Genomic DNA, 26,092 nt, shown 5'->3' with positions numbered 1-26,092 from the left:
AATGGATTATAATTTAATAACGATTGAGAGAAAATACTAGCAAAAGAACTAAATTATTAAATATTATGTAATATTTTCTAATAAAAACTAATAAATTTTATATAATTGATACACTTATAATATAATTTTTTCTTTATAAAATAATATAAACACAGACAAAATATCTTGATTGTATTTTATTTTTTAAATAATGTTTAGCTGCTAATCTAAAAGACCAATCTAAAAATAATTTTCTCAATTAATTGACTTAGATATCGACTTGGATATATATTGAAAATTTAATCTCAAAGTCTATTGATAAGAAGAGTCGTAATAAATAAGATTTAAAATTGCATCGATTAATCGCCTATTCGAAATTTTTTCATCGATCCTTGCGCATGACATTTCTTCCTCCGTCAGCTCGGTTTCGCGATTTTATGGGAGAGTTGCGTCCCGAATAATGTCACGTGAGTCGACATTGACGCGCGGGATCTTATTTGCAAACGAGATTTCGAGGGGCCCGCTGTGGGCTCCAATTTCGAGACTGTTGCTCTCGGGGGTCCGATAATCCGGATAGTCGCCCCCCCTGAAGAGGACTCGGCACAATGGAGACCGTGAAACCTTCTTCTGGTGGATGACGCGAGAGAATACAGGAAAATAAACTCACTGGAAGGAAGAGGAGTGGGAGGGTAAGCGGTGCCGAATGAAACTTGCGACCGAAAAACCGATTTCCTGCATGAATTGACTCGGCGAACCTGGCAGGAGCGGGGAGGACCCTTCCCGTTTGCTCACAGGATCTCCGCCACCTATAATTTCGCCTCCTCGACCCGCTATTCTGCTTTTCTTCTCGGCTGCTCGCGACATCGTCATCCTGTTACGTCAAACTGCTCGGAAGAGTAATCCAGTCAACGTTCCGGGTTGTTCGAAACCCGCCCCAAGCTTCTTTCTTCGCGCAGCTCAGATAGATAGCGTGTTATCTTTCAACTCGCACTCTTGATTTGGTCTTCAAATATTCGACCATGTCGGTTTTTCTGCGCTGTAAAAGTTTCCATAAAAGTTGTCGTGAATTCACCAAGACCAATTCGAGAGATACACGAGCTTGGCCGGAAGATACTCCAAAGTCCAGCCCGAGACAATCAGCGTTTGATCTCTTGGCGCAGGCGTTCACCTCTCATCTCCGTCATCGTGTATACACGAGAGAGTCCCGAGGACGGGACAATGACCGCGAAGAAAACCTATTACAATCGTCGAGCGATTAGCCCGATCGTTTTTTCGGATCGGGACGGGGTGAGGAGAAGGGGCTCACGAAGGTGGAATTACGGGGAGGGCATTCACTGGCTTTATGAGGCAACAATGACTGGTCATCGACGGCTCTCCAGGTCCTCTCTTCTTCTTCTTCCGTTTGTCGATTCGATTGTCCCTCTCGCTCCCGCCCTCGGAAGGACCAGGATGATTAACACGCGCGTCTACCTTATTCGATCCCAACATTCGACTGCCAAATGAAGTGACCCTCGCGATGCCCTCCCGCGAGATCATCATTATCTTCCGATGTTTATTACGATATCGCGTCTTATCATCTGGGGACGCTAATTGGCCGATCTAATGAGGTTAATCACCGAAACGCGAGTTTATTAACATTTCAGTCCGGGTGCCAATCGGGGAAATCGACTCGTGTGACAGTTAAATTCGTGTACCTTCAAGATTGCAGAGTTCCTCCCTCCTGTCTCTTCTTTTCGCGGTGTCCCACGAATTAACATTTTAACACTCGAGGCGTCCCCCGCGGGCAGACCCGCCTTCGTGACTTTTTCTTCCTCTTCCTCCTGCGAAGGAGAGATCCCTCGACCGTGGCTGCCGGCAGATGGAATTAGATTAGCTCGATGATTCGGTCCTGTCATTGAAGCGATTAATCCAATCGGATACATAGGCAGAGAGCAGGGATATTATCAAATGAGAATCGCAGCCTTTTTGGGCTATTCTGTTGCTTTGGCCAATGATTTCTAAAAAATACAAGGATGAAATATAAATCTTAGTTCATGTATTATCAAAGAAATTTCTTTTCCAAGATATAAAATTCAGTTTTTATAGAAAAGCTTGAATCAAATGCTGCTTCATAGATGACCCAAATATACGTTGCTGTCGTTTCCCGATTCACTTCTTTATTTTCCCAACATTGCATGATTCGAAGCTCGGACTCTCAATTGGATTAGGCGGGTTTCGAGCGGTCAGCCGTTGATGCGATTAATACAGCCGGATGTGTATCGACGAGCCTGCTTCGATCCATCGAAAAACACGCCCAGAAGAGAAAAGAATGAGCGAGAGAGAGAGAGAGAGAGAGAGAGAGAGAGAAAACCAACTGGGTGTACAGATGGAGGCGATGCCGGGGTGAGAAGTCGATCGACCGGGCGGGTCGGATCGGAAATCGGGGGAAGAGCGTCCTCGAGGCGTCGGTATCCTCCGTATCCTGCGTCTGGGATCGCTCTCCTGGCCTCGCGGGACGCTCATGATCAGGCCCGCAATTAAATCGGTGCGCCGAATTTTGCGGCCGGTCAATACCGATCCCGCCAGCGAAATGTGTAATTACGCGCTTTTATAGATAATTAAACGATAAAGTCCACCAAACTGTTGACTGCTCGCTCGAGGGAGAGAGAGGAGAGACGACGCGCAGCTTCTCTCCTCTCATTGCAATGTAATTGCGATGCAACGCGAGGTTACAGATGGGATAACAGAGATCGTCTCTCACATATCGCGCGAAGATTTGTCCAAGTTGGCGTTTCTCCTTGATGCGATGAAGCTTCCGCAACAATTGCAAGATGCGCCGCATCACTTTGCATCGCAATCGCAGATCCTATCGGCCCTATCGCTATTGCAAATTGTTTCGGGTAATGACTATTTGGCGGGACAAGTACCGGACGAGAGGAGAAAAGAAGCAAGACCGAATAGACGAGGAGGGGGAGAGCGACCTGGAGAGGAAGAGAGACGGAGAGAGAGGGCGAGCTGTCGCGGGGGGGAAGAAGAGGAAAGCGGGTGCATTGTTTCTGTGGGAGGATCCCATGCATAACTTAGACGGTGCCGGGCACAGGTGTAAAGGGAGAACGCGCGTGTGGGTATTATGAGGCCCCGGGTGGAGGTGGCGAGGAGGTGAAACGAGGTTGGCGGCGGCAATGAAAGAAAGAGAGAGAGAGAGAGAGGAAGATGGAGGCGGGGGATGGGGGGGTTGGAGGCTGATGCACAAAGGCGCGAGTTTCGCCAAGTAATCGTGCCCATTAATAACGCCGCTGATCCACCTCCTCCGGTCCCCTCCCTCCTCCTCCCTCCTCCCCTCTTCTCGCTCCTACACTTTGGGCTCTCATGGACACTTGTATTCTCTCTCCTCGAGGAACATAACAAACCGCTCTGTGTCTTATTTGGTACGAACCTACCGGACGATGCTTTGCCGCGATCGCGCGGTAGATATGATATTACGCGAGCCCTCCTCTCTCTCTCTCTCTCTCTCTCTCTCTCTCTCTCTCTTCTTCCGATGACCGACGCTTTGCCCGGGTCCCGAGCGATTATAATTTAGCAATTGAAACACCGTTGTTCGATTTCACCGACGAGCGCGCGCGTATATTAGTGTAGCTTTGTATCTTTCTTTTCTCTTGGTTCTTTTTTTCTCAATAAGAGTTTCATTCCCCGTCTCGTTCTCCTTTCGAAAGGCCCTCAACGATTGCTACAACGCACTTATTCATCACTCCATTTAATTAATCCACAAGATAATTCGATTAGATTGTAAGATTGTCGAGTCCGTTATACGAAAAGTGTCGGCGAATTAGCTCGTCCCGTTGCCTCATCATTAACATATCCATCAACAATGGACGTGGTTTTCGCTTGGACCGGAGTAAGTAGGGGGAGTAGCTTAATTAGGTCGAGGGACTTCGTGGAAACGTCGGCGGAAATCTGAGCTAACTCGTTTCCCCTCGTAGAGATCCTCTCCTCGGAGAAGGCTCGGTGCGTGACGTCTCGAATAAAGTCGCGTGCGCCCATTAATAATCGCGGCGCCTCGATAGAAAACGGTGGAATCTAGGCTGGTCATTTGTACGGGTCGCGGTCGGTTAGGTTCAATAGCGAACGGCCGTCGCGTGCACATGCGATTCTTTTTTTCCCCGGCGATTATTACGCGGATGCGCGCATCGTATCTGCCAATCTCCCCGCGATGGGAGTGCTGATGAAACGCGGAATTTCGCAAGAGTCCCCGTCTCTTCCTCCGAGGTTGCGAGCCCGGGTTCTCCCTCTCGGATAGTTATTGCACCTCGTAACAAATGATTACCCGAGTCGAAATTTTTCCTCCACCTCAATTTTCAATCTGATGATCTGATGATCTGTCTACCTTGAAGCAGGCAGGTTATCTTCTTCGAGACTACTCGAGCTATATTTTTGAAATTTTTTAAAAAACACAGAAGTCGATTCTTGTATCAATAAAACCTATTGAAACCTATTGATAGACGCATTGTAGCAAGTGACTTTGTAGAATATTGGCTCGAGGACTCGGAGGGATGACGAGACGACCCTCGATCGCGACACTCGACGCACAAATCCCACGATTGATTATTTATTCCGGGCCGCATTCTCCGAATCCGAGTTTCACACTCGACGTGAGATTGACCCCGCGTGCTTGACCCCCGCGGCAAGATATACAGAAGGGATTACCGGTCCCGAGATCCCGCCGGGCCAAAGTGACTCCGCATTCGTCGAGGATCGTCCGTCCCGAATTCCTCGGGAAACATCGCCAAACGAATTAGAAGATTTAAAAGGACGGTTGCGGAAAAAATGGCGGGAAAATCCTAGAGATTATTATTCAATTAAATCCGAAAAAGGGATAAATTGCTCATCTATTTGCGCGGATAGATTTCTCGCTGCATCGCACGCGATTGAATTCTTAGGAACGTCGTCATCAAGAACAGCTGTGCGCAATCTGGGCTTGCTTCCGCGCTAACTGCGTTAATAAAGTCGCTCGTGGCTCGCGTGGCATCACGATGGAAGCTATTCGTGTCAGCTGCTGCAAGATTTCGCAAGCTTCGTCGGGAGAAAATCGCGAAAATAATTCCGGAAATTCGTAGAATCGCTAGAATGAACAATCACACGTGCACGGTGTAGATATTAAACACACTTAGGTGTTCTTTGGAGAGTTGCTTCGTTTTCGAGACAGCCGCGAAATCCGCGGTAAACCGCAAAAGCGAGGATCAGGATCTCCGACCGCTGCCTTGACTCGAGCATCAGGACGAGCTGCTCGAAGAAAGGGAGGATCAGGCGCCCTCGTGAGAAGAGGAGCCTCTCCTCGAGAGAGTCGGATGGGTATCCCCGTCTCTTCTATTCCGCTACCCCAGAGAAACGGGATTACGCGAAATCCCGGTCACTTTTATAGGAAGTATATATCCTCTTTCCAGACGCGAGGCTATCTGGAGCCGCTCCTTTCTCCTTCTCTTTCCTCCTCGCTCTTTTTAGCTTCTTCTCCTGTCTCTTTTCGTCTCCCTCGGTCGTAGAATCTTGCGGCGGAAGGTCAACATTGGCGATTCGACGATCGAACGTAAGCAGCTGCTGCTGGCTCGATTCTCTCTCTTTCTTTCTTTCTATCTCGATTCCAGGACTCGTCCCTTTTAACCCTCGCACAGGGCCCATCCGGACCTAATTCGCCGTGAAACGAGGCGGGCCGACTTGCGCAAACGCGCGTAAGCGAGGATTTGGAGGATCCGGACGATGACACCGCTCGCCTCTACCCGATTTTCTTATAATTCGTAGAACGAGCGTGCGACCTCGTGACTCTCGGCAACCGATCGGGAGACCAGCGGGACGTCGCCGAGATTTATTCGAGAGTCGCAGGGTGCTAGCTTCTCTGGAATGGAAAATAATCCGTGCAATAAGAACGAGCTGAAACTCCAGATTTTGATCAAGCTCCAATTATTTCGCTCTTGGATTTTGAAATATTTTTGTATACATTTATTTGTGTGTATAAAAGACAATATTCTTAAATAAATTAATTTGAATAAGGCTTGAAAAAAATCTTATAAAATATTCGTCATTAATTAATAATTATTTATGAATTTAATTAAATTAATTTGAATAAGGCTTGAAAAAAACTTTTAAAATATTCGTCATTAATTAATAATTATTTATGAATTTAATTAAATTCATTTGAATAAGGCTTGAAAAAAACTTGTAAAATATTCGTAATTAATTGATAATTTTATATGAATTTTTCATCACTTATAAAAATATTTTGTCTAGAAAAAAAATTTCGCATCTTTATATTCACATTTATAAAAGATTAATTAATATTACACTTATTGCAATTAATTAATATTACACTTATATTTGCAAAAAATTAATTAATCTCAAAGTACGGGTTTAGGGAGATTGAATAAAGACAAGTCGACAAGCGTAGAGTTTTTGAGTAGAGGTATCACACATTTATAAATTTTCAAGTAAATACACAGTAGATAACGATTTACGGTACAATTTATAGTTAGTTGCACGAGATAACCGTCCCTCGCTTTCAAAGATCCTTCATCCCGCGTCACCCCCTTTCTCTCTCTCTCTCTCTCCCTCTGTCTCTCTTTCTCTCTTCAGCATCTCTCTCGTAGATAAAATAACTAATTACCGCAAATATCGCCTGGCCATTCGCATTCGATATTAAAGCTCCGTTGACGTGGCAAAAAGATCAAAGATCTCTCCGATTAAGAAGATTATCAACTAATCGTTACGTTTACCAAGACGTGTGAGTGAATCTCTCGCCATCTCGAAGAAGAAAAAAAAAAAAGAAAAGTGTCGAGTCTCTCGAGGAGTTAACGCGATTAACAGGCGCGATATAACGGGTGGTTTACAAATTTTCGCTGAGCTTTTCCTCGACTGGAACGCCCCTCCATCTCGAGCCGCCTGTCGCACAGCGTGTCTGCGTGTCTGTCGCGTTAATTATTATATTTAATGCGCGATCGGATCGGATCGAAAACGGATCCCCTTGTAAGGACTGGTTATTGGATGTTCCCTTCCGCCCTTTCCGTCTCTTTGATATTAAAACATACACCCGGCTCTCCTTTATTACCGAACTCATTAACGCACGTTGAAGCATGACCAAAGTTGTCGCGCGCGGCCATCGATATTATCGTAACGGACGAGGGGGAGAAAGAGGGAGGGAAGGGGTGAGGACGAAGGGGACTTACTTGCGCGTCGCCGATGATCGCGACGTTATCTCGTTCGCGGTTGCTGCCTCGATTTACATGTAAACACCTCGTCCGACCCGATAAGGCTCAATTAAGTTACGCCTTTTAATTAATAAGGGTACGCTAATCGACATCGATCTCCGGACCCCTCCCCCTACTTTGTATCTCGATGGCATCGCACGGCCGTGTTCCCGCGATGCCACGTGGGGGGACGCTTCCCCCTCTCGCGAGAGAAAGCATATCCATCCCTCGACTTTTTAAAGCTAGACTCTCTTATTTTTTATTTTTTTTTTTTCGATAAGACGATCATTCTTCGAAATTCATGAATTCGATGGGCGAGTTTTAAACGTATGCAAATTGTGTAGAAAAAAGGAAACATCCTATATATGCGGAGAATAAAATCATTAAAAATTCGGTAACAACGATTATGCGATTATGTGATTTATTAGAAAATTTCGAGTCGTCGAGGAAATTTATATCGCCCTGATATCCGGTGATGTCATCGGTGAAGAGGGAGGGAGGAGGAAAAAAACATCCGGTGCTATGGAAATAAATCGGGCGTCGAGTCGAGGCAGCAGCAGAAGAAGAAGAATCTCTTGAGCGCGAAAAAAAAGGTTTAGACGAAGAGAGAAAGAGAGAGAGAGAGAGAAACGGTGAGAGAAAGGAAGACAGAGACGCGCGGAGGGAGAAAGAGGGGAGACAGAGAGAAGAAGGGAGAGAGCATGATGCTATACATTGTACATATACACATCTATAGTCAGTTTTACAACAATAATAATGCTCGATTAAAGATTGGTCGGTGTATGCGTGATTTATCATTTAATTTATTTTAAGTTAAAACCTTCTTTTTACAATGATATCTTACAATGTGTCGCTTTTTACATCCAACAGACATCCTTGCGCGCGCGCAAGGATCGCTCCCCCGCCTTCTCCTCCCTCCCCCTTCTCTCTCGATATCCTCCGAGCCCTCTCGCGAGTTTGTGCGGGTGTCGGCCTCTCTTAAAAATCATATACTTCTGTGTGTTCTGTTTTTTATTGATTTTTTTTTACACAAGCTACAGCTACTTCCTAATAATACTATTAATAGATACTTCCTTCCGCCCCTCTCCTCTCTCCCTCCGTCGTCTCCTCTTCCGGTCGGGAAACGCGCGATCTCGCCGATCGAAGGTATAATCGATCGATACCGACTCCTTCCCCCTCTCCTCCTCCCCTTTCAGTCTTTTGGAAAATCGCCGCTACCTCCTCGTCTCGTTTTCACCCTCGTCCTTGTCCGCGGCGAGAGGAAAAAGTATCGCGCGATGTCTTCCCGGATATATATATTTCATCAATATATATTCGCCCTCTTCCTCCGACCCTCTCTTCCCTTCCCCCCCCTCCCCCCGCGTTATTATCTATGTACGTCTAGCTAGATTCGCAAAAAACATACGCGAGTGATAAAACCTCTAGAATCGAAAAATCACAATGTATTCGGAACTCAAGCGAGTGAGTCTCTCTCACGAGTAGCAATCAATCAGTGGACAATCAATCGACGATGATCGATAATGATAATGACGGTTCTAACGATCGCCCCCTCCCCCTCCCCCCGATCTCCCCCCCCCCCGCCGATATATATCTCACCTCCGCGCGATCTCTCTCGCCCGATGAGTCGTCGAATTATAATGTATATTCTGCCTGACTATTTATATGCGTAGTTTGCGTTTATGTGATGCGGAATTAATTGCTAATTATGCACAATCACTTGACGCGCGCGACGGTCGTTACCGTCGCGTGTCTCGATATATATATATAATATATATATATTTTTTATTTTCTTCATTTGCATATATATATATATACTATTATTACAATAACGATACACAATTTCGAAGATACAAAATTTACACTTGCATTAATTAATCGTGTGCCGGCTCTCGCTGCTGTTCGTGATGTGTGTATGTGTGTGTTTACGTGTGTGTTTCCCTGTAGTGTGTGGATTCCTCGTGTGACTAAATTATGAAGCTAACGCTCCCGCGATCCGGCGATCGCGTCGTCGACGATCGATCTTTCCCTTTTCTTCTTCCTCTCTCTCTCTCTCTCTCGCCAGAGGCTTCGTGTATAATTTACGAGTTTACCCTATGCGCTTTTATTACACTTACGTCAACTATCACTAACCGGTACGACACACGCGGAACGGTGCTGGACCAATGGACGCCGACAGGTGTAGAGAGAAGGTACGTGTATTTGAATGAAAGAAAGAAAATTTGAAGAAAGCTCAATCTCGAAGATCAGCATCGACGAGTCCGAGATGTCGCAAGAAGCTTCAATTCCTGGGAAGCGAATTATGTTTCCGGAGACCTCTCTATCGGCTCTTCTTAGACTCGAAGGAAGAAGAGAGATACATCGATCCCTTGACATAATCTTGCTGTGCGATAAAAAGAGGTGATCACTCTTAAAAAAAAGTTGATAAACTTCTTGTTGAGAGAAATATAGGGCGAGAGGTTGTCATTTGTCGTTTCCGACGAATTTCATCTTCGCGAAACGTCCAAACGATCCCGCACCGCGAGTCACACGAACTCTTTTTCCATTTAATAAGACTTCCTCTCTCTCTCTCCCCCTCGAAAAATTGCACGATGTCGCGCGTCGACTCCCATGCAAAGCGTGTCGCGCGCTTGCGGCTCGTCTCGGCTCTCCCAGGATCGATTCCAGGTGAAGCGTGAGATTTTTACGCGCGAGAAGGACCAGGTTCCGCGCGACAGTCCCGACAGTCCTCGACCGCCCGCCTGGAATGCATCCCGAGGAGAGCCGGATAAGAAAAAAGGACCAGGTCATCGCATGTACACTCACCCTTCCATCACACGCACACGCTCGCATGCGCATATAATATATATATATATATAATATATAATAAATTCTTGTCTCTATGTAATATTTATTTACACATGCTATATATATCATACATATGTATATGATATATATATGTAATATATAAGACTCGATACAGTAGCTGATTTTTTTCCTTTGTACTTGGGGCCGGGGCTCGATGGCCCTAACACATGAGACTTTACATATTTACAGGAGCTTTCACTTTTTATAAGAGAGATCCAACGGACGCGCTGCTCTCACGATCGCGCAAGGACGACGTGAGCCCTGGATACGTGTCTGGACGCGTGTTGTCCCGCGGGAATGTCTCTTTCTTTTTTTCCTCCCCGCGTCGTCGGTGATCGATTGTTGGCTCCTTCGCGAAGGAAGGAGGCGCCCGCGTGCGAGAAAGAGAAGAGGAGCGTTTTCGTGTATATGTATATATATATTCGCTTCTTTCGTCCGTTACTTTTTACGTTTCTCCTTCCTTTTTCTCCCCCTTAAACGCATTTTACAACATTACGAGACAGTGGTGGGCTGCGTCCTCCTGAGTTGCTTAATCACTCGCGATTCATGTGTACTCCGATCGCCAGCCGGTCTGAAACCAGACAAAGATTACCACACTCCTGACGTGCTGCTGCTCCACTTGCCGGTCGTGAGAGTAAAGGCTCTCCTTTAGCGATTGATGTTAGAGAAACACGAATAGCCGGCGAAAAAACGCTGCATAAATGGACGATTCCAAGGGGAATAATTCTTACTTTATTAGATATAAATTCGTAAATTTATATGATGCACATTTATATACTTAAGGATTTTTTTAATCCTTAAAGTAAATTAAAAAAAAATTGACAGATACATATATACATATTAAAATTGTTAAAACTGATTTAAATAAGTATTTAATCAAAATATTCAATCATGTAATCAATCAATATATAATTATTAATTTAATTATAATTTAATAATTATTAATTTAATTATAATTTAATAATTATTAATTATTATATAATATAATTATTAAACTTTTATCAAAAACTTGTCAAACAAGATAAGAAATCTTTAAATTCCCCCCAATTAAATTATAGACTAAAATTATAAATCTAAAAGTTCAAGTTTTAGGAAGACGACATTATTAAGCTCGGTTTGCGACTCGAAGAAAGCAGAAGGCAGAGCTCAATAGATCCCGCTGGATAGATCAACTATCAGTGGCCTTCGGGTAAGATCGCGCACTCACCATCGCGTTCGTCGTGGCCAGCTGCAGACCCTGAAGACTCGTCATGTGATGAGAATGGGAATGCGAATGCGAGTGCGGGTGGATGGGGGGCGGCGCCGGTGGCGCAAATCCCTGATGAAGACCTCCGGCCACGCCGACACCCGTGTGATACATGTAATGTTGCATCGCCGGGTGCATCGTGTGATGGTGTTGGGATGTACCTGGAACGATAAGACGAGAAGCGTCGCTCTATTAATACCTGTTCGCGTGAGAGACCTTTAGCTCGATTCTCTCTTCAATTTAAATAGACTAAACGAGATTAAAAATATTCCAGATATCAATCTTGTTCTCATTAGTTCTTGTTAAAGTTTTTCGCCAATCATTTTCGATTTAAAAAATCTTCTAGAGCAACCGAGCAATTGCATGTTCATGATGACAATTGTCAGCAAGTTTCTTCAGTGTTTTGAGATGAATAGATAGGTAAAGCTTTTGAAGGGTTGGACTTACCCATCGGCGCACCGAATCCAGAATGGAAGGGTTTGTTGTCGAGATCGAGATGCCCACTGGCCTTGATCATGTCACCCATGACACCGCCGAGGCCCAGGCAGCCGCCGGCCTTCTTCTTCTTGCTCTTGGACGAGAGCTTCCTGTTTCTCGTCTGGATGCCCTCCTTCTTCATCGTCAATGGCCGGTTCACCTGCAACAGTCGTAGACAACAATTTGGTAAGTTTAGAGCTATTAATTCTAAAAGCGAGTTTACGCGCATGACATCGCGTTGTGCAAAGAAATGGGGGATCCAGATCTTTAAATTTACAGAAATTTAACAATTATGATAAAAAACGAATGAAATTAAGAGATAGTCCTTATGATGAAGAGAAAGATGAGTCGATGTGAAAAATCAAGGATAAACTGAAATCATTGACGCGAACACAATGCGGTGACGTAATGCGATGGGGAGAGGAGGGAGAAGACGTTATTCAGCAGAGTGCAACGCGATGCATTCTCCGTCGTAAATCATCGCGCGTTGCATGTTCGACGGGGAAACACACACTCCCGCCTCTTCTTCACTCTAGACTTCAATCTGCCATTTTTCTCACTCCCTCGCTCTCCTCCCTCCTCTCCCCCCGCGGTACCAAGTCAATTCTCATCGCGCGAGTTCATTTCACTTGTAATAATGGATTTAAGGAAAAGTTGCTCGATCGAAGAAGATTCCCTCTGAATAAGATTCCCTCTTCTTCGCAAGATGAACGTTATACAAATCGATCGGTGAGAGGAGAATGATTCCTCTTCTGTGTTTTTGATCATCAAAATTAGCTAAATTTTATTTTCGCAAGCATGTGTTGGATAATTATCGCGCCGGATGTAATTAAGAGATATTTACATTGGCCGACCGTTTTGTTATTCCTCGAGCCGGAGGCCAATTTGTATGAAAATGCGCGCCAATTGCGCGAAAATTGCAAATTTCCCCGCCTCGTGGAAACCCATATTGCCAGCGGATAAATTGGTAAGTGCCGATAAATAACGGAACTGGACCTCTTAACCCAAATAGCGCGAGGGGGCAAAAATATTGGCGCTCTTCTAGAATCGATTCCGCGAGAAAGCGAGCGGAAGGGACGTCGCCGACGCAATTTCGCCGGCTTGTCGGACGAGAACGCAATTAAGGAGAGATCCCTCAGATTCTCGGTAGTCTCTGGAAGCCGGTGCAATTAACGAATCGACAATCGTCCTCGAGGGCAATTCGCGAGATGCTACGTCACCGGCGAGATTCTCGCGCGGCCACGCCTCGCTCGCAGAACAGAAGAAACGGTATTATTTCCCTCGCCGGGAGGAGGAGGAGGAGACTTTTTTTTTGCTTCGATCGGAATTAACGTTTTAATACGCCTGCTAAAAATACACTCGCCCGGCGCGAATGATGCGGGACTTTGACTTCGGAGGCGCGACTTGATCAGCTGATTTCACCGACGCAGCATCATCGCATCAGCGTAATCTCGAGGGGAGATTAAACGGGGCGAGGTGGATTGCGTCACAGCATTGTTTATCCCGAGAAGAAGAAACTGAAGCATTGTCCCAACTCGCTCGATGCTTGAAAAGTGCGGAAGTCGCATCTGCCGAAGCTGGCGCTACAAGACGTATCTTTATTAATTAATGCTTTGTTTGTCCGCCTGCCAGGTGGATAACGAAATAATAAGCTCGCGTGAAAAGAAGCTGGTATCCAAGGGATGATCTTTGCTCGAGGGGAAATTATTACGTCTCTCTGTTTCTAAAAAAGACGTAGTTGAACGCGAAGAACTCGCCATTTAAGGCAGCGACCGGGTCGGGAGAAGAGCTCTTTGTATCTCGATAACTAGAAAGATGTAAAATCGAGAACTCTGATCAATCCAAGAGCCAATAAGATAAATCTCCATCAAGAAGAGACGCGAAGAAACCGTCAACTCGAACGATGGCTTAATTAATTCAGCTCATCCTGTATAACGGCGAGACGCGCGCTCATGAAATGCTCGGGCACGAAATAAGCATGGTATGCAAGTGTTGTGTGTTGCATCGGACCGGGGGGCGGAGGGGGGGGGGAAGGAATCGCGGCGCTTTTGTAGTCGCCGCGACGTGACGCAACTGCCAACTTGGGAGAAAAGGTTCCCGGTATTGCGCTGGACGCGAAGGAGGTACGTGTGTGTGTAATATGCGTGTGTGATGCGAAAGCGCATCATCTTCTCCTCCCTCCCTCCCTCCCTCCCCCCCCCGCTTCCCTGACCGCCCACCCCTGGGTGCGATTTTTTCTCGCTCGTCTCACCCTGAACTCGTCCAGACGGTCAACGACTCTTTTCGGAATTACGCAATTGGGCGAAATTTGCCGAATTAACGGTCGCTCCCTTCCTCGGGGCGAAATGCGCGGCGACTCTCTGTGAAGAGCCGCATCTTCTTCCCGGACGTCGCATCAACACGAGAAGATTAGGTATTTATATAGGATATATCAGTTTTTGTATCCTTTATTCTTAGTATTTTAATCGAAGCTTAATAAATTTTATTGAGAGAGAATCAGAATTAATTTCTGGGTTTAATATTGAATAGTTTAAAGGGGGATTTAAGTTGATTTTTTTAGTAGAGTGTATAGAATAATAATTTTTTTAGATCTATTAAAGAGAATTGTTTGATTTGCAAATTTATTGATTTATTAATTTTCTTAATTATTCTTTAAATTAATATTATAGGTTCAATAATTATTTTAATACGAGGATTATTGCCTCGAATTGATATGTTGGAAAGTTATTTTACTATTAATTTTAATATATAAATTTTTCAGTATAGGATTTTATTCGAATTTATTCAAATTATTATTTAAATATAATTCTATTTATTGCAATTATTATTTAAATCTAATTATTGCTTCCTTAGGGCGAAATGCGCGGCGACTCTCTGTAAAGAGCCGCATCTTCTTCCCGAACGTCGCATCAACACGAGAAGATTAGGTATTTATATAGGATATATCAGTTTTTGTATCCTTTATTCTTAGTATTTTAATCGAAGCTTAATAAATTTTATTGAGAGAGAATCAGAATTAATTTCTGGGTTTAATATTGAATATTTTAAAGGGGGATTTAAGTTGATTTTTTTAGTAGAGTATAGAATAATTATTTTTTTAGATTTATTAAAGAGAATTGTTTGATTTGCAAATTTATTGATTTATTAATTTTCTTAATTATTCTTTAAATTAATATTATAGGTTCAATAATTATTTTAATACGAGGATTATTGCCTCGAATTGATATGTTGGAAAGTTATTTTACTATTAATTTTAATATATAAATTTTTCAGTATAGGATTTTATTCGAATTTATTCAAATTATTATTTAAATATAATTTTATTTATTCCAATTATTATTTAAATATATCCTACTGTCGCGTAGACATAAAGCGATGAGATCTCACGTCTTTTTATAAGATAAATGTCATGATCGAAGCTTCAAATGCGGCTATCATTTTACATAAGTACATCCAAAAGATATCTGGATTATTACAGATATATGCAAAATATATAGAATATCAAGTAGCGACTATCCGTTAATGGGCCTTTTAATAAGCGACAACTCGCGACAGGGAGAACAACCGGAAAGAGAGCGATGCGGGGTTGGAGGAAGGACGCGAAAGCTCGAACCAATTTGAATACAATACGAGCGAGATTTAATAGGGAACCACCGGAGATGGGTGGGAGAGTCCGCGGGTGTCCGAAAGCGCGAGGTGCAAACAAAAGAGACGAGAATGCGTAGAATAGAAAAAGATGCATACACACATATATGTATAAAGAGAACGGGACGTATCAAAGGAGCAGAAAAAGGTGGACGAAAACGACTGGAAGGAGAGAAAGAGAGAGAGGCAGGCGAAAAATAAAGGGCGAGAGGAGACGAAAGAGGAACCCAGGGGGAGGCGGGCGGAGATTCGAATGCAGATTGATGCGGTCACACACGATGCAACTGCACGACACGAATCGCATGCGTAATCAACGTGAGGTGAGGTCAATGAATGAAGAGTCGAATCGCGAAAATAAAAAGAAATATGAAATATTTCTGATCGATACTCTCTCTTTCTCTCTCTCTTTTTTTTTATCAGAGGTCTCCGCGAACGATTTACCTCCGTCGCGTCTTAAAATAGGCTCTTCACGTTGGGCGACAATGGGATGAATCATCCTGGGCCGGTAATTATTCGCGATTTCCGGGTAATCTTGATGACGAGGTTGCGCGACTCGATCTTATTGTCGGGCAAAAGTTACATCCGAGGATGCCCTTTGCTAAAGATTCGCGAAGATCCAAGACTTCGCACGTCCTATTACACGCTTGGGTTGGATTATGGACGATTACAGACGATCCGGCAAATAATTGACGACCAGAAGAAGAGGACCAGAGTCGAACACAAAGCTTCCATCTCGTCGCGAGCAGGAATTTGCGTTGTTACTTATTGAGAGAACGAGGAGGCGACGAAACAGGACGAGGGACTTTAAGCATCTCGCGTCTGCGGGGAGATGATGAGAAAGACGACGAGACTCCTCTCGTAGAACAGAGGCACCTTGTCTCTTCCGATATGAATCTCTCGATCTCGTCGCTCGTCGGATGTATGCGTGACACTTGTATACATGTACATATATATTTATATATCTGACACTGTGATTGACCGATAAGAAGAATAATTTTAGGACCGCTCCGCTCTGTCTCCCGTTCCCTCGAGTCGTCTCGGGAAAAAAAGAGCCCGGGAGAGAGAAGGATCGTTACGGTCCCGAGACGAGAGACGGCTCGGTAAAACTAAAACAAATTGCGGCGGTCTGTAATAAATAGCCCCCTTTTGCTCCTCCCTCTATTTCGAGAAATTTAGTTGAAATTTGATACGGCGATGATCCTACAGAAGAATCAAAGTCGAACAAGTAAATATAAATTTAAATTAATTAATTAAATTAGTTAAAATTTGAATATTTAATTTATTATACAGGATGTCTACTCAAATCACGTTGAAAAACTCCCTGAAAGTTTATTAATCTTTTATTTTTATTAAAAATTCAAAATAAAGAGAACATTTTAAAGATTTTTTCTGGTGCAATTTTCTAAAATAGAATTTCTTATTGTGTGAGTTTTCTAGTGCTTTTTATTTATGTAACACAGAGTCCTTTAAGTGCCTAAACAAGCTTACAAATTTATTGAAAAAAATTGCATAGCCTTTATAAGAGGAATGATTTTTCACTTGCATAACATTTTCATTTTTTTATTATTAAAAATTATAATAAAGAATATGCACTGCTTATTTAATATTTTGTTGAGACATTGATATAAATAAAGATAGATATATATTTATAATATATTTTAAATTTTATTTTAATTTACTTGGGTTATTGACTCTTTAATATGAGAACAAAATTATTAGAGAATTTTTTTTTAATTTCCCAATAAAATTCCATGCGAATTCCTTGATTTTTCCAAAGATAAAAGAAATCCCTGAGAATTCTAGATTTTCTAGGAAGACACTGTTATAAAATATTTTAAATACATTTTAATAAAAATTTAAATTTTAATAATTTATTTTTCTTGTCGATTATTTTCAATATGAGCAAAAATTATCAGAGAATTTTTCTTTAAATTCCCAGAGTCCCAATAAAACTCCTTGATTCTTCCAGATACAAAAGAAATCCCTCGGAATTCCTATCGTATGAAAATTTCCCTTGACAGATTAGAAGCTGTCATCATCGAGCGCAAAGTATGCGACTCCATTAGTCTTGCATTTCGCAGTCGAGACACATCCCGAAGGTACGATCCGCGGATGAAAGGGCCGCGAGGAAGTTATAAAATCGAATTACGCAGAAGTCCGAATTACGGCGAAGCTCGCCACTTGATATGCTCGCGACGATCCCACGTACGAGACGCATCGCAAAGTCTTTACCGCTCTTCGGCACAAGACAATTGGCGGGAATTCGACGATCGAAAGGGAGATTAAATCTTCGTCAAGGAGGGGGATGAGACGTTCTAATCAAAGGAATTTCACCGCCCCCTCGTTATAAAAATGACACTGTCCATCGTCCTCTTGCCTTGTTGACAAACAAGGGGAGCGAGAGAGAGGAAGGATCCGTCTCATATTCACAAAACAGGGAAGCGGCGAGATTTACAAGCTAGATTGAGTCGTAAACAATGTCGTTGGTGCATCGATGCGCGTCCGATCGCGAGTTCCCGATCGCTCCATCCCGTTCGTTCTCGGAAACCGAGAGTGTTCGCCAAAATACGGAACGCGTTGACACGTTGTTTGTCGGGATAATCCGCTACTCGTGTGCAGCCGGTGTAATACTAGAAGTTTGACGCTCTCCTCGCCGGAGCCGGGTCCCAAAACGCGGGGGAGGGACGCGAGTCCCTCGACCAAGGAGGTCCGATCGCGTGACGATCGCGCTCTATAAGCGCAGCATCTTGGATTACACAGCTGACTTTGTTATTGAAAGCAAGTCGGGGGATATACTTTGTCGATGGGGCCCGTCGGATTTTTATCGGGCAACCTTGTAGAATTAATGAGTACGGGACCCCGGATCGGTGTCCGGTGCCTTTGTTTACGAGCGAGCCGGACGCGCCGAAAAAAAAGGAAAATGCAGCTAAAGAGGAAGAGACTTTCTAACGCAAGCAAAGTTTATCGCTCGATTTTTCCGTCGCGTTGAAAGAACCCGCAATTAACCCGGATATCTTGTCGCATAACATGTATATCCGATATTTTACAAGATTACAAGCATCATTATTGTTTCGATAAAACGTTTAAAATGCTGCGGAGCAAGAGGCAAAAATTAAGAAAAAAATATGTAAAGAAAAGAAAAATGGTTGTATTCGATAATCATAATTATTAAGGAAATATATATGGTTTCCGTATTTTGTCAGCAAAAAGATAGATTTGTCTTATCTCTTTTACTATTTATTTGATGGGAAATTTGACTAATTTATTAAATTTTATTAATAAGGAAATTATATTAAATTTTATTAATAAAGAAATTTTACTCATTTAAAGATAATTAAAATAAAATTAATATTGAGATAAAATTTTATTAATAAAGAAATTTTACTAATTTAAAATTAATTAAAATAAAAATAATATTAAAATAAAATTTCATTAGTAAAGAAATTTTACTAATTTATTAAATTTTATTAATAAAATAATTTCATCTTAATTTATCAAAATAAATTGATAAATAAGAAATTTTATTAATTTATTATACTTCATTAATAAAATAATTTTATATCAATTTATCAAGACAAATTAATAAATAAATTAATAAAATTATTTTCAGATCAAGACATGTCGATGAATTTTTGAATATATAGCCTCTCTCTCTGGAATGAAACATAACTAGATGAAATCTCGAGCTCTAATTCCTTTTTCTTTTGTATGCTTATCGATGTGATAGGTCGATTCAATTTTCCATGACTCCAGCTTCGAAGCTAGATTGTGCGAGCACAAAGTTTGGTCTTGAGACGAAAGAGAATCGAGCGACGTGGCATGATCTTGCTGACCCTGTGTCGTGCCTCTCGCACGACGAGGCTGGCTCTCGGGCGACGATTACCATATTCCGAGCACCCGGTAGCCTGGCACGAATAATCCGTGTATTTTCGAGCGAGGAGCCGGAGTCGTGTTTGAGTTTAGCCATGGAGCGCTATCGGCCCGCTCTATCTTAACGACGCCAGATCTGTCGTTCTCCACCCGATCCCGCGCCATCTCCTTCTCTTCCCGCCACACGACCTGTCGGGGATCTCGTGAGAGGAAGAGGAGGAGGAGAGAGAAATGAGAGGAGAAGCCAACGCGGGAGAAATACGTCTGCCACCGAAATGATTGATTCGTCGCGGCCTTCTCCTTCGTCGAAGGCAAAACGCTCCGGAAACTACTTTCACGATGATCGTATCTCGAGAAGAATCGATCGAGCGATTGTCTTCGATCGCCTGACTCGATAATTAACGATAATTCCAAGAAGCACTCGCGCTCTATGATATTTAATCTTGAAGAAACTTGTTATAAGAGACCCCTGGAGTCTCTGGAAATAATTTTCCGGAAAATTATTATTTATAAACATCATCCTCGAAAGAGAGAGAGAGCGCACGTCTGTCAATCTTGAATTTGTCGAGATAATCTTCGCGTTTGATTAGCACGAGGGGTCTTCGGGATCGAGACGATGGTCGCGAGCGCTTCGACTATTTCGAGAAGAGTCATCTCATTCCGTTTCGCCTCCTTCGAGAGCCTGCGGAGGAAGAAAAGGTTCGGACCCGGCGCTAAGACTGTAATGTGTCGGCTTAACGTCAACCGGAGACAGTCGCCTATTTCGATCGCTCGTTGACCACGATTGCGGCTGCTCATGTGCGTGTGTCAGAGGAATCACAAGGTGTACGTTCACGACGACTGACGCGCGAGGAATCCGCGCGAGTCTCGTACAAAAGCAGCGAGGGGAATAAGAGGACGAGAAACTCGCGCGGAGTATCCTTTCGTTGGCTCGAGATAGGTCTCTCCAAGGTGCCGTCGTTATATTGTGTGCCTCGTATAAATACATGGCGAATTATCTGGATAATTATTGGCTAGACTGCATCTCTCTGTTGCTAAAAGTAATCTATTAGAAAATGGAAGAATTGTTCTAGGATAAAATTATTCTTGAATTTTGTCTCGATATAGATAGGATGATCAGAAATATTTGTACAAACTTGGAGGTGAGTTCTCCACACTTGGAGAAAAAATATCATAGTCTGGAAGTGCCTGGTTTATGAATTATAATCGAAAGATTCAACGTTTGGATATTGCAATCGTCCTAAGATCTTTAAAGAGCGCAACAGTTCATGATCCAAAGTGTCCATGAGTGCATTGAATAAAATAGAAGACATTCTGAATATTTGTTAATTGTTCAGAAATATTTGTACAAACTTGGGCGTGAGTTTTCCACACTTGGAGAAAAAATATCATAGTCTAAAAGTGTCTGGTTTATGAATTATAATCGAAAGATTCAACGTTTGGATATCGCAATCGCCCTGAGGTCTTTAAAGAGCGCAACAGTTCATGATCCAAAGTGTCCATGAGTGCATTGAATAAAATAGAGGACATTCTGAATATTTGTTGTTAATTGTGAGTAGATAAACAATTGAACTGAAGATTCATTACATTATTATATCAGTGTAAATGTATTCTGTCAGTTTGAAGTAAATATGACATTTGTGTTTTCGTCGTTGAATGTAATCTTTTATAGGGGGCTGCAGTAATCATAATTAGGCAATTGATTGGATCAACAAGTTGAAACCCAAGTGTTGAATGTCATCTCTCAATTATAATTCAGGCATTTCCGGACATTTTTCCTTCTTCAAGCGTAAAGAACTCACTCCCAAAGTTTGCACAAGTATTTTTGAATCATCCTACATTAGACTGTTCAAAGCGGACTGGAGCAGAACGATCGAGTTCACATTTCTGCGTGATTCTTGGAGAGAAGTTGATTCGCGGAAGAGCACGACACAGGCAGAGAACAGAGAGGGGAGGGGGAGGAGAAGAGACAGGGAATTAGATTCCACGGCGGAGAGAAATTGACAATGGGTATCCCAGAGACTCTCGATGACACACAATGGCAACTCGATACTTGGTTTACCGGCTGGAGAAAGATCCGGCTTTTCATTCTCCCGGGGAGAGAACGAAACGCTTGGCGGCGATGGTCGACCTTTTGCCTCCGCTCCTCGTCCAAAGAGGAGCGTTTCATTGCCCGATCCGCCGTGTAATGGCGGTACCTTTTTGTGCGTCGCTTTTGAAAAAGACCTCGTGTCCGCGACACGAAGGAAACTGTCTCGCGGTACCAAGTATCCATTACCGGGCCTCACGTTTCTACGCGAAATTACTCCCTTTCTCCCTCTCTTGGCCCACCAAAGATTCCTCCTCCCTGCCCCCCTCTAGAAGAATCCCCCAAGATCCTCGCATCGCAGGAAGCGGAAGCGGGCGTATTCGGGAAACGTGTGTTTCTTCCGAAGCGAGGAACAATCGGGGAGCTCGTGGGAAGGGACCTCCTCATCCTCTCGAGATGCACGAGCGACAGCGACTCCCCTGCCCCCCTTCCTCCCCTCGTTCCCGCGTGTGTCTTCGGCGTGTCTGGCATATTCGTAGATCTTGATTTCCAGCCGGCGCGATCTCTCTTCTCCCGAGCTAATCGCGATAAGGCCGAGGAAAAGAGGGCCCCCTCGGGAGAGCGTGCGCCGCGCCGGGGGAGGGGAAGGGGGGTGAACTCGGGTGAAAGAGGATTCATTTGCGGCGCGCGCTAATTGGCTCGCGATTTCTCTGCACGAGCCGCCAACGGACATTCGTCACGTGTGCTCCCCCTCGCCCCCCTTCCTCATAACCCCCCGTGTCACAGTGGGCTTTCTGTCTTTTACCAGTCTTCCGCCCAACCCCCCTCGTCGCCGAAAACAAGGCGACGCACTGTGCGGCCCCGGTACGAATTTACGCAGCTTTTTCTCTCCATCTCTCATCTTGCTGTCTCCCTCCCCCCTCCCTCTTATCGCCCGTTTAATCTCGTCGCGATAAAGACCGGGCTCTTGGCGAGATCGGAAGACGATCGTGAATTATCACATTGATATTTAACGCAATTAACACACGTCTCGTTCCTCCGATCGATCTACAGGAAGGATTTCTGTATAATAAATTAGGGAAATTTCTGAAAAATTGAAAAGTAAATATTGAAACTTGTCTCTACGTCTTATCAATAATATAAAGCTTTTTCGAAACAAATTGGATATTTTCAATAAATCAATAAAAATAATATTAAGCGTTTTTGGAACAAATTAAATATTTCTAATAATCAATAAAAATAATATAAAACTTTTTTCAATAAAAATAATATAAAACTTTTTTAAAAGAAATTTTTAAATAAATTTTTAATAAATTAATAAAAGTCCAGGAACGTCATTTTTGCAAAGTTACAATGATAATAATTTTTTTGGAAATCAGGCAGTCCGTTTATCGGCGATGGAAACGAAAACAACGGTACAAGTGGACGGCACGCGACGTTTCATCTCGTGAATGCGTTAATTTCGCTGAATTCCTCCGCTAGAAGACCGTCGCGACGCGTGTCTCGTCTATTAAGGTCATCGCCCACACGCTCTCTCTCCGTTTTTCTCGGTCGTCTTTGAGATTTCTGTCCCGCGGAAGCAGCAACATCGTCGCGGGGGAGGTGAAACATCGTGTCCGACGAAAAAAAAAGAGATACGCGAAATTCTTTCTCTTTGTTCTTCCGCTCCCTCGCGCCTCTCCCTTCCTCTGTCTTTCTCGATCACGTTTATCGCGTCCCCCTGCGTGTCCCCTGGCGCTCGCTTCCGGCGCTTCCGGTGTCACACGCCGTTGAGCACGCTCCACCCTCTCCAGGCGTTGTACGTGTGTAAGGACCACGTCCGGCAAACCAGAAAGCATCCTAATTGTTGGTACAACACTGGGGGTCTCTGTCTGTGACGACGACGGTGCCCCTTTATTGTCGGGAGACCTTTGTACGTGTGTTTGCACACGGCCACCCGCGACTGCTCGAGACGGGAATATAAGATTGGGAAAAGAAAGATTTTTAAAAGCAAATCTTTATTTTTATTCCTCCTTGTATACAGAATATGGCATTTAATTTTGTGATTTAAATTATCTCAATCATGTATATAATTATCGAAATAATATTTTCGATAAAAGTCTCACAGTTTCAAGAAGAACATATGATGCAAGCAACAGATTTATAGCATGTATTTTTGATAGTTTTATTTTTGTAGCAGAATCATATTTTTTTTTATAAGACTATGAGATTCTCCATCATTCATAAAGATATCAAGGCAGAATTATCAGAATAAATCAGAAATAAATCATCTACGAAATAATTTATAATTTATTTTAATACCTTGACATGAAATATATAATAATTGTAAAAAGTATTCGCTTTTCGATAACTTTAAGTTTTTTCGATAAAAACTATGAGCTTAGTTGAGAATTAATTTATATAAAAAAATGCATGCATTTAAGAAAATACCTTGCAAGTATACTTTTATAAAAATGGAATCACATGAATTGAATCTGTTTATTATTAAAGATATTAGCAAATAATTTAAATAGTGCAAATATGTTACAAAATTTTATATCTCATGTATCAAGATAAATTATAAATTTCATAAATTGATTTTCTCGGATAATTCTATTTTAATATTGTTCAATTAATATAATAATATTGTTAATTGTAATTCTACTTTAATTTTATATATAGAATGATAAAGAAAAATTTATTTATCTAAGAAAAAAGATATATAATCTCATTTAAAAAATAGAAAGGTAATATCAAAGTGTCCTATTTAATAAAATGTCGATATCATGATATTTAAATTTAAAAAATTGATGTTGTAAGAAATCTGTTACATCATGTTGCATCCTATGAAACTTTAATGGAAAAGATTTTTCGGAAATTGCATGCATAACAAAGATAATTTAAATCACAAAGTTAAATACACTGCACATGTGTATAAAAGGAGAATAAAAAAAAGATTCCTTTTTAAATTTTTCGCTATTTTCCACGCAGACGTCTTTATAATATATTGGAATCTTTAAATAAAATACTAAATGCACTTTTCAATGTGTTCCGCGAATGCGGAAAAAAAGATAATTTCGATCGGAGATTATCAATCTTGTTTTTTATACAATATATTAAGAAGAAAAAAGGAGTACCGCCAAGTTATCTAACGATCATTTTACGTAAGGTATTGTAAAGAGTAGCTCTGTTTAATAAGCGATTGTCTCTGAACGTGGGCATTAATTCAAGATTCCCAAATTGCTTATCGAGGTGTTAAAGAGTAACTTTCTTTTTATCAATTAATCGACCAATTAACGCTATCCAAGGGCATTCGCAAAATCGGAATCTGCCGGTTGACTCGACAAATCTCAAGTTTAAGGGATCATAGGAATCTAACGAATCGAACAATGTACCGTTTAATCGTATAAAACTTTTGTTCAAACGAATAAATAATATTTAAATATGTATTTTTAATAATAAAATAATAATAAAATAATAAAATCAAGAAAATTGCAACAGATATCGAAACAGATAGTCTTTCCTTTTTTTTTTCTCAAATTCAGATGTCTAGTTTTGCAAAGAAATAAATTCCAAAAAAATCATCTTTGTCTTTATTTTACACAATTTCGAATTTTAATCTTTGATTCGCTAGACCTCTATTATTCCTTAATATGATAATAATAATTAATGAATGCAAACTCACGTTGTGCAACTTGTAGTAGAGCCCGCAAGCGTTGCAGACCGGCTCGCCCGCCTGATTCCTTCGCCAGAGGGTCGTGGTCGCTGTCTTGCAGTTGGCGCAGCTGGTGCCCGCTCGTCTCGCCGCACTCTGCAGCGACAGTTTTGGAAAAGAGAAGACACAGATATCACACCCGTCACGTCAGCGTTTCAGGTTTTGACGATCGTTGCGCGATCGTCTCTCTCTTGGCTAAATTTAACCTGAGTTAATATGCAGTTACGTTATCTCGCGCTATTAAAGTTTCCTCCATTGATAAGGAAGATATGAAGAATGCGAAGAATCTTATATGCGATAAAATTCTGATATATTAATAATAAAGAATCTATATAAAAATCTCATCTCTCCTTTAGATGCTAGAATTAGATCAGCTGATTGTCAATAACTCGTTATAAAGTTGCTTATCTCAGTTTCCTTATCTCGTTATATAAGACACTATTAGAAAAATGGCGAGGAAGAATCTTATCACAATTAAATATTTGAAAAATCGCGAGATCGATTAACTCGAGTCATCCCGTCAACTGTCAAAAAATCACATGGTCAGTTCTCGTAAAAATGCGCGCTCACCGACAAATATTTTTGTATTATTTACGCATAAACGGGAAGAATTCTTTCTAAGCCGTGAATGAAAATTGCGCCATATGAGAAGGGATTATAAGACGCTCGGAGTAAAGTAGTACCCTATAGAAGTGTACTCGAGTCCATCTACTCCCGCATTCGATTCGTCGGCTTACGAGCGGAATCAAAAAGCCACGGGCTTGACGCGGGTTACCGTGATGCATCAACCCCCTTCCCCCCGAAAATCCCTCCGGATCGCTCGCCTGGTCGGATCGAGAGGAACAGGGGGCGAGAAAATCAAAGTATGCGTAGAGCTTAACGCGAGAAAACGTCTCCCATTCTCGAGAAAAAAAAAACTCGGCCCCGAAAACACCTGTACACCCTCGTCGACGCATACGAGTGGCACAAACACTTAACGAAAAAGGAAACGGATCCATTTTATACCTCGGGGACTAACCGCGGCTTATTCTCCCCGAAACGGCGCGCGAACGTGAGGTGGAAGAGAGAGAGAGAGAGAGAGACACAGAGAGGGAGGG

General features: G+C 42.4%; 1 protein-coding gene across 4 annotated transcripts in view; it reads right to left on the bottom strand.

Moving 5' to 3' along the window:
- Nucleotides 1-8,772: 8,772 nt before the first annotated feature.
- The window catches only part of LOC145964802 (uncharacterized), an 81,583-nt gene continuing 64,263 nt past the window's right edge, over nt 8,773-26,092 (bottom strand). For 2 of the 4 annotated variants that reach the window (XM_083087913.1, XM_083087914.1), the window contains exons 5-8: nt 24,966-25,103; nt 11,728-11,917; nt 11,242-11,441; nt 8,773-10,605 (exon numbers count right to left, since the gene is read on the bottom strand). In XM_083087913.1, coding sequence (XP_082944039.1) covers nt 10,579-10,605; nt 11,242-11,441; nt 11,728-11,917; nt 24,966-25,103 — 555 coding nt within the window. In that variant the 3' untranslated portion in view covers nt 8,773-10,578. The remainder of the gene's footprint in view (nt 10,606-11,241; nt 11,442-11,727; nt 11,918-24,965; nt 25,104-26,092) is intronic. The other 2 variants (XM_083087915.1, XM_083087917.1) reach the window with 2 other exon arrangements.

This window comes from Camponotus vicinus, unplaced genomic scaffold, assembly GCF_025532165.1.
Source record: "Camponotus vicinus isolate PSW18456_S1 unplaced genomic scaffold, iyCamVici1.0 SCAF_14, whole genome shotgun sequence".
In the NCBI taxonomy this organism is placed as follows: domain Eukaryota; kingdom Metazoa; phylum Arthropoda; class Insecta; order Hymenoptera; family Formicidae; genus Camponotus; species Camponotus vicinus.
The sequence above is the reverse complement of the archived record's forward strand: the minus strand, read 5'-3'. Positions and strand labels throughout refer to the sequence as shown.